Genomic DNA, 18,573 nt, shown 5'->3' with positions numbered 1-18,573 from the left:
GAAGCTCTAAGTTGTGTAAGGCAAGCAACAAGAGCGTGATGTGGGAGGTGGAGAGTTAAAATTTGGGTACAGAGCCACGTTATCAGAGAGAAAAAGCAAATAAAAAGTCTGATTCATGCAGGGAGATAGGTGATGTGTTTGAGAATACATAGAAAATTATCTACTTTGCAGTGTCTCTGAAGTATCCAAAATGGAATAATTATACAAATATCATGGATGAATATCCTCCATATAGGGGAAACAGTAACTTGTGGAAATAACACACAATAATAAATAAGCTAATACATCTTCATGACTTTTTTCTCAGAAATAGTGTATCTGTTTATACAACCTATATTTTTTCTATAAGGAAAAAGAGAATGTGAATTTTAGGAGACACCGCCAAAAATGAAAGCTCATTGCATTGAGAAACCCCATGTTAACAACTGTCATGTTTATAATTCTTACTAGCTTTACCATATATGAAGATATGTGCAAAGTAGTAATATGCATATAGTTTTCATATTCCTCTTAAAACCTGCACAGATTACTTATATATTTTTGAATCTGCTACCTTAGAAGTGGCTTATGTTCTAGCTAGAATAAAAATGTTTCTATGATTATTAGACTATCAGTTGTATAACTGTAGAATGTGTTAAAATTTTTCTAAGAATATAAAATATTACATTAAGAGTGTGCCCAGTCCTGCAAACCTAGAGTTATAACAACAGAAACATTTCTGTTTCTTTGCTAAGCAAAAATGCCAGATTAAATGGTAGCTCTGATGCCATGTGGAAAAATTTAATATTTCTATTAATTTCATAGCAGTACCTACAATGAAGCCTTCAAATCAGAGATTATCCTCTAAGGTGAATGGTGATGGGCTAAGCCCTGAGAGTGCATTTACAAAGAGACGGAAGCGACACCCAGATGACTCAACCCAATATTCTGTTGCCATGGTCATTATATACCGATCGCTAGGACAGCTTTTACCTGAGAACTATGATCCTGACCGAAGGAGCCTGAGGTAAACTTGGGAACTGTTTGTAAATTGTGCAGAAGCGCTTCTGCTTTCTCTGTGTGCATGGCAGAGGCAGAGCTGCATTCGTGTCGATCAAATGTCATGCGTGATGCACTTGTCACTGCAGTCCTGCCTCCCGTTCTCCTGCAGCACATTGTAGGAGAATAACCACTTCAGTAGTGCCAATTGCTTTTAGAAATCTAGCTGTGTGGACATCTGACAGCGCATCTGCTTCAGTTTCCCAATGGAAGCAACTCAAAATCTTTTATTTGCAGCTCTTACCAAATCAGTGTTTTACGTTTCCATGTTTAGATCATTTTGCAATTTTTCTCCTTTTGCAGATTGCCAAATCGCCCAATTATTAACACACCCGTAGTGAGCACAGCAATTCACAGTGATGGGGATCTTCCACCCAACCTGATAGAAAAACCCATCATCTTGGAGTATGCCATGCTGGAAACGGAGGAGCGAACAAAACCCGTCTGCGTGTTCTGGAATCACTCCATCTCGTATGTCTCCTGGTTTCTTCTAGGGCTGTCTGTGAGATCTGTCTCTATCGGAGAAGTCTAGGCTAGGAAGATGATTCAGGAGGAGAACATGATCTCTTCTGCTTTAGTTCATTCAACACACAAGGAATTCCTGGTGGAATGGAGCCATGTAATCACTTCCCATCAGCAAGGGAAATAAAATCATCGTAACTCCTCAAATGAAGGACAAGCTGTGTGCTTTCTAGCAAATTCATGCAGTGCCATCTTGTCTTCTGACATGGTTTATTTTCACCCAGTAATAATAAATCTCACATTCTCCTTGTTTTGGTCATGCTCTTTGCCCACAACTGCCCTTTGCACAGTCCAGCTTAAATGCCTGGGTTTATCACTCACCTGAGGTCCTTAAGTCAGGAATCTCATTGCCTCTTGCTCTTTTTAGAAGGTCATCTCCAAAGGGTAATTCGATCTTATAGAGGCTACATCTTCTGTCACACTCCAGTGACTATAGACAGAACTATAGACAGGCAGGCAGGCAGCTAACCTAGATGCCTCAGCCAGAGCCAGTGCAAAAAAATGCAAAAACTAGTCTTCATATTGGTAAAAAGGAAGATTGAGATTTTGCAAATAAAATGGTAAGACTGGAGATTTTATACCTCAAAGATCATTGTGGAATCCCAAGTCAACCCAAAGACAGTTTTGCTTGTACAAAGCAACTTTCTTTCCATCAGCTGCTGTATATTTGTTTTTATTTGTTTTAGTAAAAAATTGAAGGGGAAGAATACACCTTCTTTGGGACCTTTAGCGTCTCCGTTATTGTTGGTAGGAAGCATTCCCAATACAGGCGGCAAACGTAAGCAGAGAGTGCTTGACTCTCAAAGTGTGAGGAGCTGTGAGTGAGTTGGTGAAATATTCTGAAAATAGCTCATTTAGGTCTTTCGTATTTGGAGAAGTTAAAGAACTGTAAAAGAGCTTCAAAAAACTGTATATCCTCATAAGGGTTTTGTTGAGTTTATGGCATTGTGAAAACGCAACAATCCCATTTTGTGCATTTCAAGAATCCAGCCAAAGCAAAAGCAAATTTACCGAGAGGTAACTACATGCTCAGCAGGTTACATTTTCACAATATTATAACTATTATGTATGCAAATTTCAACCATAAAACCAGATGTATACTGAGAGGATGATATTGTCAGCCCAGGGTAAAAGAGGGGTAGCTATTACTGCTTTCACTAATGACCCAAAGCCTCTAGTAAACCTATGGAAAAATCCATTAAAAGGGAATAGCCTGTGCTGGAAATAGAAGAGCAAATGTTTGCCTCCTGGTCGGAAAGACTTACTGAGATTATAACATTGGAAGTATCAGTGAGGCAACAAAAATCTATCAGCAGTCTGTTAGCAATGATAAACTACTCCATTTGCCTGCTTGTAAAGCAGTCAGAGATGATAACAACACAAAGGTTAGATAAGCAATTTCATAACACTCTTTTTGCTTCTATGTACAGATGTCTGTACCAAACATGAGGGAATGGCAGGTGCTTTTATCATAAATTTTTAAGCATAGTACAGGCTTGAATAATTCATTAGCTCTAAATTGATTCATCAGTTTAGCAAGTGCATTAGCATTGGTGTTTTCCTTTAACCACAGTTAGAAAGCATGTAACAAAAGAGTTTCTAAAAAATGAGAATATTATAAAAGTGATATTAAAGCATTTTAACAAACGTTTTATTGTTGAATGAAAAAGATCACCGTAATGTCTAATTAAAATCTCTCTCAGTAACTACAAGAGGATTTTTATTACTCATTCACTTCAGAATAAAATAGTTACTGTTGGTAAAAAAAAATCATTTCTAAAGTTCATGGAGTTAAACAAGGTGAACTGAGAAGAATTTTTAAGGGAGCAGTTCCTCCACAATGTTAATACAGGAGATCTGCTGATATAAAATACTGTTAACTATTTTTAACATTTTCTTGTCTACTTTTTAACAGAACTGTATGACAGAGATCATATTTCTGCTGAAACATATTTCACAAGAGTGTTAAAAACACTGTCTAGATTGACTGTAATAAGGATGACTGAAAAATATTTATCTGTCTCTGCTTCTGGTGTTTTTAGCTTGCGTAGTGGACAGCACTTTGCTATGACCAGTTCCACAGCCTGCACTGTGTAATCGCTTTGCCTTCTTGCCAGTATGGTCAGGGACCAAAACACAAGATGATTAATTTTTTTAAATCAAAGGAGATTTCTATAAAACCACAAAATTTAGCAGTAAAAGTCAAGTGTCGTATCAGACACTACTTCTAGTTCAAGATTTCTTTCAAGTTGATGATACTCTTTAAGGCAGATGACAGCTATGAACATTTCTTTCTATGTTGGTACTAAATTACCTTTCTGGCTTCCAAGCCAGAGCTGCCTGAAAGAGTAATAGCAGTGGGAAGCAAGAGAGCAATCACAGAACAGCATTCAGAAATGGCCCTTTTTTCCCACAGGGCTGGTGGAACAGGTGCCTGGTCCTCTAAAGGATGTGAGCTGTTTTCCAGAAACCAGAGCCATATCTCCTGCCAGTGCAATCATCTGACCAGCTTTGCTGTCCTAATGGACATTTCGAAACGAGAGGTGGGTGATCCCCAGCTGGTACATCAGTGTGATTTTTCGAGGGGGCTGAATTTGGTTCAGAGCATCGTCAGTGGATCAGTCTCTTGCAGTGTGTCAGGAGTGCGTTGCCCTGTACCTGACGGTGCCCGATGTTGCATCTGCCTTCTCTGTCCAAAAGGAGCCTTTTACCTAGTCAAAACATGGTGTAGCCAGCAATGCATAACCTCCTAGGCTACCCTGCAGCGGGCCATGCAGAGAAGGGAATGAGAAGGATTACAGTTATCATGATGCCATTGACATCTGATAAAAATGGCATCACTTGATATTACGGTATTAAGAATCACAGTAGGCAGGAGCAAACACAGAAATGCCAGAGGTCTTTCAGTCTTTAATAATAGCATCGACAGGGCAGACTGACCTCTAGTTATCTGGGACTCTTGCTTAACTATCTGTCCCTTTGGGAAGGAAACACCTTTTGGGTATTTCTCTACATGCTCAAAAGATTGAGTGACTCAGGAGATGGCATTCCCATTGTCCCCACTCCCACTGGTCCTAAAGAAAGTCTGTATGTTGGCTCAGCAGTAATGAAAACACTGACTTTGCAAGTAGTAGCTTTGGTTGTAGGGAAAGGAAGGAAAAACTCTAAAGCCTTGTCAATCTGTCATTCTGCAGAACGGGGAGGTGCTTCCTCTGAAGATTGTCACTTACACAACTGTGTCCATTTCGCTGGTGGCTTTGCTGATCACCTTCATGTTGCTGGTTCTCATCCGTACGCTGCGTTCCAACTTGCACAGTATCCACAAAAACCTGGTGGCTGCCCTTTTCTTCTCTGAGCTTGTCTTTCTTATTGGAATCAACCAGACTGAAAACCCGGTAAGACTTGATGGTTGTGGTATACCACTTTCTGGGTGATTGTTAAAGTTGTTACCAAGCTTTAAACTGGGTTCACATTGCAACTTTTACTTGCATCCATCTGTTTCATTTTCTCTCCTTTTTACCTCTGTTTGGCTTAAACAGTCATTTGAAAAGCATCAAACTTTTATTATTCTTTTGTGTTTTATGTGATAAACAGAAATGCCAGAAAAGGGGACTATCCAACTGTATGTTGTTTTCGGAGACCAAATCACAGCAGCATGTTGAGGGCTTCTCTCAGGAACTGAACTCCAAATACTGATTTCTTCCTTTCTGTCCATCAGTAGGTGTTCTGTCTTTGTCTGTTCAGTAGGGCTCTCCTGCTTCTCCTGCAGCAGGTACCTTACGAGCCCAAACAGCTCCTGGTGTTGTCTGGTAGGTTGTCAACTGTGATGCTGTGCAGGTGCTAATATGCCTGTGGCACACATACCGAGGCCATTCTGGAGAAGCCGCTTGCTGGACATAGGGTAGCTTGCTACATGCAAAAATCAAGAGGAAACCTGTCGCTCTGCTTTGTGCTTTCCAGCTGCAGTGATTTTTGGCTGCAGCCTATCACATCTATTGCTCAAGCTTAGTGCAGGCACCTCCAGCATTGTGCATGTCAAGAAACACAAGCTATGAATGAAATTGAACATGAAATATGCAGCATGTGTGTCTATCTTCTGTGCCCAGGACGTCATTGCTATCTTAACTGTGTAGCATTATACATAGTGTTTCTGTTAATTCTTACTAGTACCCATCTCAAAAAATCTGGTTGCTGTGAAAACAGGTAGAAGAAAAACAAGCAAACTCTTGTTCCATCGCTGCAAAGCTTCGGAGTCTCCTTTGCAAGTCAGCAAGCATATAGGAATATGCAATAAAAAGCATATAATATCATACAAATATGTCCATAAAGGAATTAAGAACATTCAATGTTAGTCTGTCTGAAGATGCTAAAGAAAATATGTCTTTTAAAAATCCTTACTTGTTCATGTTTCAATTTTAATCTTGTGAGAGAAAGGCAGTCTTGAGATGAATGAACCACACTGATTCAGCACTGTCCAAGAGACAGAAATGGAAGAAAATGCCTATATTTAATGGATTAAGACACCATTATGGTAATGACACCATTATGCCTTACCATCTGTCCTAACCTACTACTCTATAACACAAGCCTAGAAGTTTCACCCTGGATTGTAATTCCTGCCTGAGCTATAACATGCATTTTAGAAAGTATCTGACCTTGATTTAGATATTTGATATGATGACAGAGTCCCTTAGCTCTATTAATAAGGTGTCACAGTGTCTTATCTCAGTTGAACATGCTATGTTTCCAGTCAGATTTTGTCTAAATTCAATTTCCAATCAGTAGATCCTGTTAAGACTTTTTCCTAATAAATTTGAGAGACACTTATTATCAGATCTTTCTTCCCAAGAAGCCTCTATTCAAGAGTACTTCTTTTGGAAAACAAAACAAAGTAGAACTTAATATTTTCACTTTCTAAGATTCAGATCACTCTATTGACTTTTTTTTCTGGGATTTTTCCTCTCATCTTTTGGAAATTTTTGAATGGTAAACTGGATAAAGCATTCCAGCAGGTAGTACAACTTCCTATCCTATATTCTGATATTCCTTCGCACCAGGACCTCCTGCCTCTTATCTGCTGTTCCTGTCTTTTGCAGTGACCTGCCCTATGGGATATGGTCTCGCATCTTGTGTGACCTGCGGTCTTTGTTTCATAATATTATGAGTTTGTGTATTAAAATAACTATTGCTCAGATGAATTCACCTTACCAATTGATCCCCAGAACTCTGTGCAGTTGACCTTTCCCGTGCCTTCTGGAGTACACCACTCATTTTTCACTACATTCCACTAGCCAGAAATTTATACTTTTTCAGATCTCTGACATGAAAACTGAGGAGCCAAGCCCAGATCCCTGCAGGATCTTTCTAAAAACACCTTTCTAAAAATTCTAAAGATTCTTCATTTCCAAATTCCTTTTGTAATATCATGAAATATCAAGCTACTAAAACAGCTCGCTTCAGCAGTACCACAAGCACCAGTGGTTATACTTCATGAGACTGTTCTCTTTTCATACTCTTGGGTTCGTGATGTGATAATGTCCTATACAGTTCAGTTACTTGGACTCCATGAAACATCCCAAACTCTTAACCTACTTAGGAACTTTAAGTTACAGAATTTATTTTGTACAACAGAAGGCTGCTCCTTACAGCCCAACCAGTGAGTCTGAGAAGTTAGGAGGGCTATAAGCTCTGTCTGCTTGAGACAATTATTCATCTGTCTGTGGGGAATGAGAGTTGTCTAACGAGTCATGCACTGATGAACATAAAGAGGAAAAGAATGTTGGAGCACAAATAATGCTGCAGTGCTTGGCACTGAGCCTGGCTTTTATGGGTTTCTGTAAATTAACAGTCACATTTCTGGGTGAGGTTTTAATCTTTCCACATACTATTGATAGAAAGTGATTTATTTTCTCTTTTTTTCCTTACCTGAAAAAGGTAATATTCAGGGCAGCAATCTACACATATACTCGTGCTGATAGGAACAAAAAGAGCCCTGTATACACAGAGGAAGGAAGGGTCTTTTATTTGGTGAGCTACATTTTCAGTAATGTTTGGTGTTGTAATAAAGCTGATGCAGTAAGTGAATCCAGAAAGCTGGTGGTTTTTATATGATTCTTGCACTTCGTCAAGTTAAACAAGGAAATATGGCTTATGGCTCTGAGCATTGTAGCATGGAAAAACACTAAAAAGTCATGCCAAGATCAGAAAGCTTGGACAGTGCTACACAGTAACAAAGGATCAAAAACACAATGTAAAACATCTTGAAACAAAAACTGAATGCTTACACAAAGTGATCTTAGTTCAAACTTACCAGCAGATTCTAGCCAGAACACTTTGCCGGAATCCAGAATCCTTCTGAGGGGAGAAGGTTAATTTTTAGGTCTTAATGCGGCTGTTGGATACTGACGGTCATTTCTATTTTCATGTATCAGACAGTGGGAGCAAAAGTTGGTTAGCAAATAATATTACAGAAACGCAACTCTGTGAAGATCACGTGATTCAAGGTATCCATTTGGTCACAGGGATGCTTTGAGCCCCATTTTTTATTCACTATAGGTGTTTCTCTGAGTCATACTACGGTTGTGGTCTCTTTGGTTTCAGCGGGTCTTTTGTTTACACTGGTCTCAGGCTGTTCCTAACTGAAGGCATGAACTACCAGGCCAGCATCTGGCCAACCATACCCACTTTCTTGTCTCCTTATTTTCTCCTCCTTGCACAGGCTGGGCGGGGCCTAGAACCTGCTCTCCCACGTCTTAGTCAAATATTCTGATTTTAATATCAAGCGAAATGTTAGTTCCATTTTTTGGATTTATCTAGTGAGTGAGCAGCAATCTACTTCAGGCTGTATCATTTTAGTCCAATGATAATGGCAAGGTGTCCTCAGTACCTTGTTGAGATACAGCTGTCCAAAGGTCTGCAAGGTTAATCATTGAAGGGCAGAGACACAAGGATGGAGGATACACTCACCACCTTTCCCCGTGGAAATATCCATGATTTGCTCCTTGATTCGTCTTAAAGAATCCCAGAAAAGGAGTTGCAGATGGAGTGGATCGTTCCCTCATTATTGCTTTCTAAATAAAGAAAACCTTTCTTTTCTTTTTTCAGTTTTGAACAAAATTGTAGCATGGCCAAACAGTCTTATCCGTAGCTGTTTCTATTCCTATTAATGCAACTTCACTGTCTCCTTTCCATACCATTTCTGTCAACACTCACTCATAAGTTACTGTCTCGTGTAAGACTTGCCTGCTCTGCAGGAGCTGAACTCTCAGGTGCTTCACTCCAGGTTGTTACTGCACCTGAATTCTAGCCTGAACGTCAAAGATCTTTATGATACAGTCACATAGGCACAAAATGGTCCACTAATCTTACACTAGATCATAAGTTCACATGAAATTTTCCCTGTTTGTGAAACATAACTTTCATTTAACTGACAAGAAAATACCTCTAGGGAAGGCTGGATTTCTTTGAATCTACAGATCATCTGTTGCTTATGTGCAGCAAGTTCACTCTTCCTAGACTGAAGCTGCACAGATTTCTGTCCCCAAAGTGAAGTTTGTCAGGGCAGGAAGGAGGATTTTCTTAGGTCCTAAACAGAAGGCTGAAGGTCCATCTTACACTTCACCTCCCCTCTGCCAAACATAAGGGGAGTTCCCTTGTGCTTCCTATTTATTAATACTGAGCACAAAACAGTGTCTGCGTAAAACAAAACAAAATTGTATGGATGGAGCCTTCCTCAAGGAGACAGCTCTCTCAGGAGAGAGTGAAGATAACCCCACAGGACAACGCTTAGTTTGGTAATGGGAGACACTGGACTAGCAGAGGGATGAAGGTGGCAGTCTCAGGAGCCATCTGTTGGCTGCACAGTGAGTTCAGTTTGCCTCAGGCAGTTGTCATGGGGCAGCTGGACTCATCATTGCTGAGTTCACAGGTCTGCCGATGCATGAATGTGGCCCACGCATGAGTAGAGGGTCTGCAGCATCTACAGGAGCATTATAGCTTTCTACTCCCCTTCTCCACCCCGAGAAAAACAGCCACAGCTCCGAGCTGTCCTGCGAGAATACCAGCTCTGCCCATCCCGCCAGTCTTGTGCACAGAAGGAGTTGGAGGTCAGAAAAACTGAACTTGTCATCTCTCCAAGCAAACATACTCATGAATTAACCAGAGAACTTGCAGGACACTGACTAAAAGCACCTTGGACTGATAGTGTAAAACTCAACTGGGCTTGACATACGTCAAATGATAAAAAAAAAAGTAGTTTTTACAATGTGAACAGCTTTTCTGAAACTCTGAAAACTGTCAGAAATGTAAATTAATGGCAATGTAGTCTTTCTGCCAAACCTTTCTATTATAATTTTCCTTCAGCTGTGCTCAGGAGCCAGTGACTCACCAAGTTGCGTGATTCAGCACAGCACCTCTAATTTCAGTGCCCTTTCCTTCCGCAGTTTGTATGTACGGTGATTGCCATTCTCCTGCATTATTTCTACATGAGCACCTTTGCGTGGATGTTTGTGGAGCAGCTCCACATCTACCGGATGCTGACTGAAGTGAGGAACATCAACTTTGGGCACATGCGGTTCTACTACGTCGTTGGCTGGGGCATTCCCGCTATTATAACAGGTACCAAAAGTCAACGGAGACCTTTCACCAACCCCAGAACAGCTTTGTTTGCTTTCCCTGCCATCTTTGCTGGCCAGATTCAGGAAAGTTACCTTGTCCAAGAGACAAGCTGTGCCTGTGTTTAAGTGCTGCTGGCACTGAAATGCTTTCCTGAATGAGCGCAACCCCAAATAATGAATACCAGAAGTCAGCCTGAATTTGGCAATTGTGTGCACCAAATATCCATTGTCCCAGTTAAAGTGATACTGAGGGTTTTACAGTAACATAAACATAATTGAATGCAGATTAAAACAGGACTTGTTAACGTTGCTTGGGAATAACATTTTTATGGTAATGACTTTGCTTTCAGCCCTCAGAAATTTTTCTCCCCTGTGCTGGTAGCTGCAGGACGTAGACGTGCTGTCTCATGGGGGGGTGGGTGCAGCAGCAGCTTCAGAAGCGACATTTCGCACTGGGCATTCCTGCCTTTCGCTGGACGTTCCCACTGCTCACCCTCTGCCAGCAGTAACTGGTCCCTGAAGGGGATTTCAGCAATTCTGCTTTTCTTGGCATGAAAGCAGACTGGGAATATTTGAGCAGCCTTTTACTTCATTACAATGGCAATAACTTCCAGTCTAGGGAAAATAATGAAAAGCTGAAGGCAGTGATCTTTTAAACTCTTCCGGTGTGACACACAGGAGCACACCTACCTCTGCCTTCATCATGCCTATTTTTGCAGCCAGACATTTCAGATGCTACCTTAAGCGCATGGTGCTGCATTAATTCAGGCAGACAGCTCCTTGGGAAGTGCACTTCACAGAACAGTTAGAGTGGGCTTTTTCGGTTCAGCTATTTCAGGATGCATCTTGGCATATGGGAAATCAAATCATAGTCAGACAGTTAACTTTTGCACAATTACTTTTATATTTTTGCAGATAACAAAATACTGTTAGTAGTGACAGAACTTTAGCTCTCTGTCAGATCAAATTGCTATCACTCCATGTACTCTTGGAAAAATATTACAGAACAAATTATACTTACAAATACATGCTGGGTTTTTCCCATGTGACTTAAAAAGTATAATACACAAGCGCAGCATGAGGATAATACAGGTATCATTTCTGGAGAACTGGTAATTTTTTCCATTTCATCTTGTGAATAGTAATTTCTGCTTCTTACAATTTATACGGAGGCAGGTACAGCCTGGAAGGCTCACCACTCTGGATATATTCCTGATATTTTAAATAGAAATTATCTTTGAACTTCTAGAATATTTCAGACTGTTCAGAATATTTCTGTGTAGCTTTTATCAGTACACACAAATCTACTGCAATACGTTCCAGAACATTTAAGCACCATCAGGGAATTGATATCATCATTTCTGTTAGAAATGAAGAATAATTGTTAAATAGCAGTAAACTATAAACAATTTTTATTTCAGAGCACATAACTCCTCAGAAGAATTTTGTCAGAGTTTCTGTTTCATGTTTAAAGTGTTTTTCTCCTGAACTTTCTCAAAAGTAGTGTTATGCAATCTAAATGTTATATGTTACACCATTTTTTCATTTTCTGAATAGATATTGTCTCTGTATTATGGAACTATTTTACCTGTTACAATTATGCATATATTATGAATTACGGTTCCAGGCTGTCTGTTGTCATTTAAGATCTGAATCTACTAAATTTACAGTTCACTTAAATAAAAAATTCAGGTCCCTATTATTGAGGAAGTCAGAGGATTTTGCTAAAAGAAGTGAAATATGCTATTAGTTTGCCCTCTCAATTTTAGAAATCATCTGAAGAGAAAATTATTTCGTCATAAGGAAAATAGCAGAGTATGGGATTTTTTGCCTCTGGATCACTTTGTTATTTTGTGCATTTTAAGTAAGCTTCTTTTACAAGTTTTAAACTTTAATATTGAAAGAGTAAGAAGGTTCCAACCTCAGAGCATGCATCTTAAATACAGCTTCTTTTACATTTATGATAGATGCATTGTGTATGTTTTTGAATCATAGAAAAGTCTAGGTGTGGGAAAGGATTTTAGTCTTGGACATCCAAAGGACATTTTTCTAATTTAAAGGATGAATATCCAGACCAATTCATCTCTGTTATAGCTATCCTGGAGAAGTGAAGCTACAGCAGCAGTGGATTTACCCAACTGTATTTCATTCTTTGTTATTTTCTATGCTCAAAACCGCATTCATTTCAACCTAGGGCATAGTGATCGTTAGGGGGGTGACACCAGACTACTTGCTAAAGGAAGGCTTGAGCTTCAGAGGGGGAAAAAGCCTTAACAAAATGTTTACGTGGGGAACACTCCAAGAGGAAGCACATTTAATCACACAGTGCGAAAGCAAGTTGCCCTGATGAAATGGAGGATGGAAGTTGGGAGAAGGGTTATACCCATGCAAAGAGTGAGGGTGTGGGATATTCCCCATGGGGAGCAATAGTGGAGAAATTTAAATTTGCTTTAAGCTGGCTCATTTTAAGATGGAGTCTGATCCATCTAGGAAGGGGATTTTAGACTTCCTTGCCTCAGGAGCAACAGGCTGGATTTGGCACCCAACAGGACCCCTCCCGTTCGGAGCGTCTTTGTGAAAACACGCTACCCGGTTGCTGTATGTATGCAGGGATTGCTTTGCCATGGAGACAGCAGTGCTCCTGTTAAAACAGGTTCTTACTTAGCCCACTCTTTCCTCTAAAATCAATAGCCCCCGGACAATGGCGCTTTCTGAATCTGCAGATTTGCGGATGAGTCAGAGGAGCGACGAGGCCGGGGAGCAGCCCCGAGTCACGCGCGGCTTCAGAACCTGCGGGAGCTCGGAGGGGTGAACCGTGCTTGGCACGCTCCTCGGGTGGATGCTGGTCCCCACCGGCCGCTCGGCTCGGCCGCCACATCAGCCCATTCCTGGAAACATCAGTGCACTGAGCATGCGTCTCGTGGCAGCACTCAGCTCGCGCTGCCCAGGATGATGAGGGTGCAGCAGTTGACTGATGTGCCAAAACAATTCTTTATATTAAATTGCACTGACTCAATTCTGCCTTTGGGTAACGTGCCAGTTCACATCTTGTTGTCTGCAGTAAAATTTGAGCCACATACCTAAAGACTGCAATTTGCTCCATTGGTTTAATAGAGAATTTTAGGGTAGGATTTTGAGAGTGAAAAAATGTTGCTGTCTGCCAGTTAAATTTAGAGCCAGATGTTTGGTCAAACTGTAGTTTAAGTCCTACTAATAGGGAAATCAAGTCCTGGGAAACAGACTGTGTCTATAGAATTACATCTGTATAAAATACTTTATGGTCCCTTAATCATTTATGGCTAATTCTTTCTGGATGGTAACTGCTAAAGGCAGTCATGAAAAGGCCAATAGGAGCACAGAGAGAGAGAGCAATCCTATCTCATTCCACACTTCGGAGAAAGCAGATCCAATATCCACTGCTTTGCCAAAGAGCCAGTTTAGTTTTCATGGAGTGTAGGCCTATACCAGATGTGAATATTGGCTGTGGGCCAAACTTCATACAAACAGAGTGAAATGTAGCTAGCTACCTCTCCTTTTTTTCAGTGTCTTTTCATCAAACCACACAGGCTTCAATTCAAGAAGGTGTTTATTAATACACATGAATTCTCATGGAGGAGAAAAGCACTGCCATGAATTTGGCTGTTTACTTGAGTCAGAACTTGCATTCACTGCCATAGGTGTCTTCTGACACCTAAACAACGTTCTGCAGCCATTTACCATATGTCATTGGCCACAGGCATTATAGGATCATATTCTGCGTCTTCAAGAAGGAAGAACTCTGCAGTATTTTGCAGAACCAAGGCAGCAATCCCAGTCCATTTCCATATGAAAAAGGTTTAGGTCATAAAATCAGCATTCCAGTAGATGTTCAGAGACTCCTGTGTTAATGTCTGAACTTCAAAAATTAAAACAATAGAAGGCATGTTCTTAACTCAATTGCCTTGGGAACATTAGCACACTTCACCTAAAATGGTATTGAAAGCAAGGTGAGGTAAGCACTTCCCTGGGTTAGAAGCTTGAACTGAATCTCAAGCTTTCAGCTGTACTTGAACTCAAGGAGTTAACTTACATTAGTTCCCAGGTTCCTATGTCTCTGTTGTTATTTTAATGACAGTAAGCTCACAGCAGTTAAGAATGCACCTTTTTTGTAGTGTAGACATCTCTTCAGCTATGATTCATGTCATTCTGCTGCATAAGCTTATTGAAATTCCTCAGCATGTAACTCACCCTAAAGGCTTGATCAGTCTCTCTGAATCTGACTATAAAATTGTGTTGAAGCACAACTAACTTGGTACATGGATTTATTATAGTTTTTTGTAGACAAATGTAGGCAAAACTCATAGTGCCATTTAATATGGAATGACCAAAGTGAATGTTTTGATTTACCAAAATTTTATTTCAATATTTGCTTTGATTTTTATTTTCTATACTGTCCTATTGATGACATTTTACCATTATCATTTTTGTTTGTCAAACAGCGATTTCAAACATTATTACTATGCCTGATTATATAGAAGGTCTTGCCAGCACTTTTCTGATGTCCTTTTTCTCCATTTTGTGACTCAGGACTTGCTGTTGGTCTGGACCCACAAGGCTATGGGAACCCTGATTTCTGCTGGTTATCTGTTCATGACACTCTCATCTGGAGTTTTGCTGGGCCCATCGTAATTGTTGTAGTTGTAAGTATGGTAGAGTTGGCATCCTGCTCTACCTCTGCCTTACTGCTACCTTTCTTTTTTGTTTTGTCAGTCAGCAGGCACAATTTGAAGCAACTGTATTCTTTACATCAACAAAATGAGCCATGACAAGTCACTAGGGCCAGACTTCATTCATTCAGAAGATCTGAAGGAATAATTCTAATTTCAGGAATTCTAAAGAATTGGCTGTTATTTAACTTCTCACTTAAAACTTCCCTTGGTAACAGAAGACCAGAAGATGGATGTCTATAGAGTGACCATTTCTTGAACGTCAAGTGCAGTTCTGGTCCCCTCATCTCCAAAAGCATGAAGCAGACCGGGAGAAGGTGTAGAGAGGTGTCACAGGAGTTACCAGAGACACAGAACAGCCCCCACTGATGTCCTAACTGTTCAGTCTTTTCCAACTCAAGTAATGGAAGGAGGTTGCAGGTTCAAAACAAACAGAAACTACCTCATCATTAAGCATGGAGTTCAGTTCTGCAATTCCCTGAAGCAGGATAGAGGCAGTGGTAAAGCTCTACATAGTTTCAAGAAGTGTCTGGACCAGCTCACAGCATAAGTATTCACCATAGATGAATAAGTACAAACACACCCAGTGTATGCCAGATCTGGGAATCAGTGGAGGCCGGAGGAGCATCCAGAAGAATTACGGCTATATGCTTTCTCTGTTCTTATATTGTATTCCTGTTTAGTCACAGCCGAAAAAAGATGCTGGGCTAAGTGGAATCTGCTGTGGTCAAGGACAACCATTCTTGAGTTACGTTTCACTCAAGCCTCCTGTCATAGGGCAGTCTTACTGGGTTTCAGCAGGATAGAGTCCCAGGGCGTTCTTAACTAATATTGGCTTGAAACAAGGTGAATTTTAGAACTTGAAGAGACATGTAAATCGAAGGAAAAATATTCTTGGCACTGCAGTCTTTTTTAGGATAAGAATTCCATTGTCAATGTAAACTGAGCTCTAGCAAATTTGTAGGGAAAAAAAATCCATGCAATTACTTCAATTTCTCTTTCAGATAAACACTGTCATCTTTATACTAGCAATGAAAGCATCATGCAGACGAAGGCAACGTTCATTTGAGAAAAACGGAGTCATGTAAGTTTGGAGCCAGGATTCAAAAACCTGTAGAAGAATTCTGCCCAGGAATAATAAAGGGACAGATTGCCCTAAGGCAGCTGTTAGGGTTGGGAACAAATAAGGTATTTGGAGAAGGAGATAGTCCATACTGGTAGAGGAAATGGGAGGCATTTTACCATCATCTATTCCTAAGGTCCTCTTGGAGGCTCTGATAAATGTCCAGCATGGTGCTTGATACTGGGGTTGAGACAGGAGAAGACAAAAAAGAGTTAAAGGACAGATCATTCTGTATATGATCATTGCAGTCCTTCCAGATCTTTTATAGTATTCTCTACTACAAAATAGCCATGGCCATTTCAAGGTAGATGTAATTCTGGGAGATGCTCTTGTTGTGGTAGCCCTTGGCACAGAAAGGTGTCCCCTCACAAATTCAGAAATTACGGGATTTGTTTTGACAATGACTTTCTGTGTTTGCTGTTCTGAAGACCAGCCTCTGACCCCATTCTGCTCCACATGGGATGAGCAGAAAGCCCCACAAGCTGCAACTTGCCATATTCCCTAGCTATTATGGCAGCCTGTTCCCATTAGCTTGTATTTTGCCCAAAGCTTATAATTTACCTGTGAACTAAAATGTGATTAGCTAGTGGCAAGACGGGCCTTTTTTAAAAAATAGGTAGCTATATGAGATTTCAAAAGATTTCCTCTAGCTAATTACTCAATACTGGCTGTCAGGTTACTTTTCTAAGTTTCTTTTTTAAACTTCGCTAAACAAATGCAGTATAATTGCTACTTAATGGCAGCAATTTTACTCATAATCTACATTTTGTAGAAATAACCGTTTGCCAGTGGAACTGCTTCTGTGACCATCTTTTTGAAGTGTCTGTGGAAGTAACGTTTTTTAAGCAAACAGGCATTCCCCTGAGCGCTCTCCATCCAAGACCCCGGTCGCAGTGTTGCAAAAGTGGACTTAACAAACAGCAGCGAGGCAGACTTGACCCTTTACTCCCCAGATCTCTTCCTCAGAGTCAACGACACCGAACAGTAGAGCTTGGCTACCAGCCGTGTTTGTTTGAAAAAATCTTAGAAACAGACTTGAGAAAAAACATCTTTTTTTTTTTTTTTTTAACCTGAATGTTCAGAGGCGTTGAGCAGTGTAATGGGAGAGATGGGAACTGGGGACTAGTGAGTGCTGCGTTAATTTTCCCGAAGAGCCTTGCCAGGTGCCTAGGCGTTAGGCACTCTCCCAGCCAAACGCTGCCTTTATTTTCCCTAAGGGCCTTTGCAGTTGCCTAATCGCTAGGCACTCCCCCAGCCGGGTCTGCGTGCTGTGCCGTTCGCGTACGCTCGAGGAGGAAAGGGAGCTCGAAACGTTTCTTGGCACCTCCGGTGTTGGGAAGCCGTGCTATTTTATTTATTCTTCTGTCGTGATACCAGTGAGTGTATGTATTTGCTTCACAGGTCTGTGCTGCGAACGGCCTTCATCCTGCTGCTGCTCATCAGTGCCACGTGGCTGCTGGGGCTGATGGCGGTGAACAGTGATGTGATGACATTTCACTATCTCTTTGCCATTTTCAGCTGCCTGCAGGTACGTTAGACCGCATTGCCACGCTGCCGCTGCAGATCTGCAGCACGCAGACAGCCGAGCAAAGGCCACCCTCAGCAAATGCAGCGCTGAGCCTAAACCTCCTGCCTGCCCGAACGGGGCTACCTTGAGAAGGGCAGAGGTGCTAAGTGCAGTTTTCACTCACTTTTCTCAAGGAGAGGGTTGTTTTCACCCAAAAAAGAAAAAAAAAAGAAAAACCCAGTTTTCTTCATAACCTTGAGTAAATGGGTCTCTCATTTTAAGATAGATGCTTGAACACTGTGACCTGTGACAGGTAAGTAACAGTAGGCAGTTATACCACTGCCTTTCTAGAGGCAGAGTCTTTGTTGCTGTCTTCTACATGCTCAGTGTTAATAGTTGTTCTTATGCTACCACAAAATAAGAAACAGCATTTCATTTCACCAAGAGTGGAGAGTTCGGGCTTTCACAAAACAATTTACTGTTTAAGGAAATAAGCCAAACATATTTCTCAAATAGGTTTGTTTGCTCTAGGGAGTCTTACTGGACTGACTGTCCTAGTGTGCATGCTTGCTAATTAATGATGCAGAGTACAGTTACTTCTGGGAGATGTGGCAAGGAAGTCATGAAGGTTGATGTTGTTCACTAATTAAATGTGACCTAGAATGGCAGAAACCATCATGGCAGATGCCCATAATATTAAAACAATGGCAACCAGCAAAACAGTCCTGTCAGTCACAGCAGAGCAACCACAAATTGCAGTAAAAGAGGAAAAGAAGCTTACTTGTTCTCCTCCAGAGATGGTTCCCCAGCATGCTTTGGAAGTACATCAAATAGGCCGACCTGGGGCAAGGTTATTTTGCCACTGCAACTAGTCTGCTGTGAAGTAAATGCATCCACTCAGACTGTAAATCTGGGCTTCTACAAATCTCTAATAAAGTTAAATTAAACATAAATGTGAAGAGAGGGAGGAAAGTCTGCAGTGGGAATTCTCCAAACTTGCCCAGAGAGGCACAGTGGTATGTGGTGTTTCATGTCATTGCCTTCTTTGAACTTGTATTTTTG

The 18,573-nt window shown here is 40.8% G+C and overlaps 1 protein-coding gene across 1 annotated transcript in view; it reads left to right on the top strand.

Moving 5' to 3' along the window:
- Nucleotides 1-18,573, top strand: part of CELSR1 (cadherin EGF LAG seven-pass G-type receptor 1) — a 176,222-nt gene that overhangs the window by 146,023 nt on the left and 11,626 nt on the right. The window contains exons 21-28 of the mRNA XM_062582642.1: nt 805-1,006; nt 1,342-1,509; nt 3,977-4,103; nt 4,755-4,955; nt 10,002-10,176; nt 14,742-14,854; nt 15,886-15,965; nt 17,406-17,532. Of these exons, the coding sequence (XP_062438626.1) occupies nt 805-1,006; nt 1,342-1,509; nt 3,977-4,103; nt 4,755-4,955; nt 10,002-10,176; nt 14,742-14,854; nt 15,886-15,965; nt 17,406-17,532 (1,193 nt within the window). The remainder of the gene's footprint in view (nt 1-804; nt 1,007-1,341; nt 1,510-3,976; nt 4,104-4,754; nt 4,956-10,001; nt 10,177-14,741; nt 14,855-15,885; nt 15,966-17,405; nt 17,533-18,573) is intronic.

Source organism: Rhea pennata, chromosome 1 (assembly GCF_028389875.1).
Source record: "Rhea pennata isolate bPtePen1 chromosome 1, bPtePen1.pri, whole genome shotgun sequence".
Classification (NCBI taxonomy): Eukaryota; Metazoa; Chordata; class Aves; order Rheiformes; family Rheidae; genus Rhea; species Rhea pennata.
Note: the sequence above shows the minus strand (reverse complement) of the source record. Positions and strands in the feature narration are given on the sequence as shown.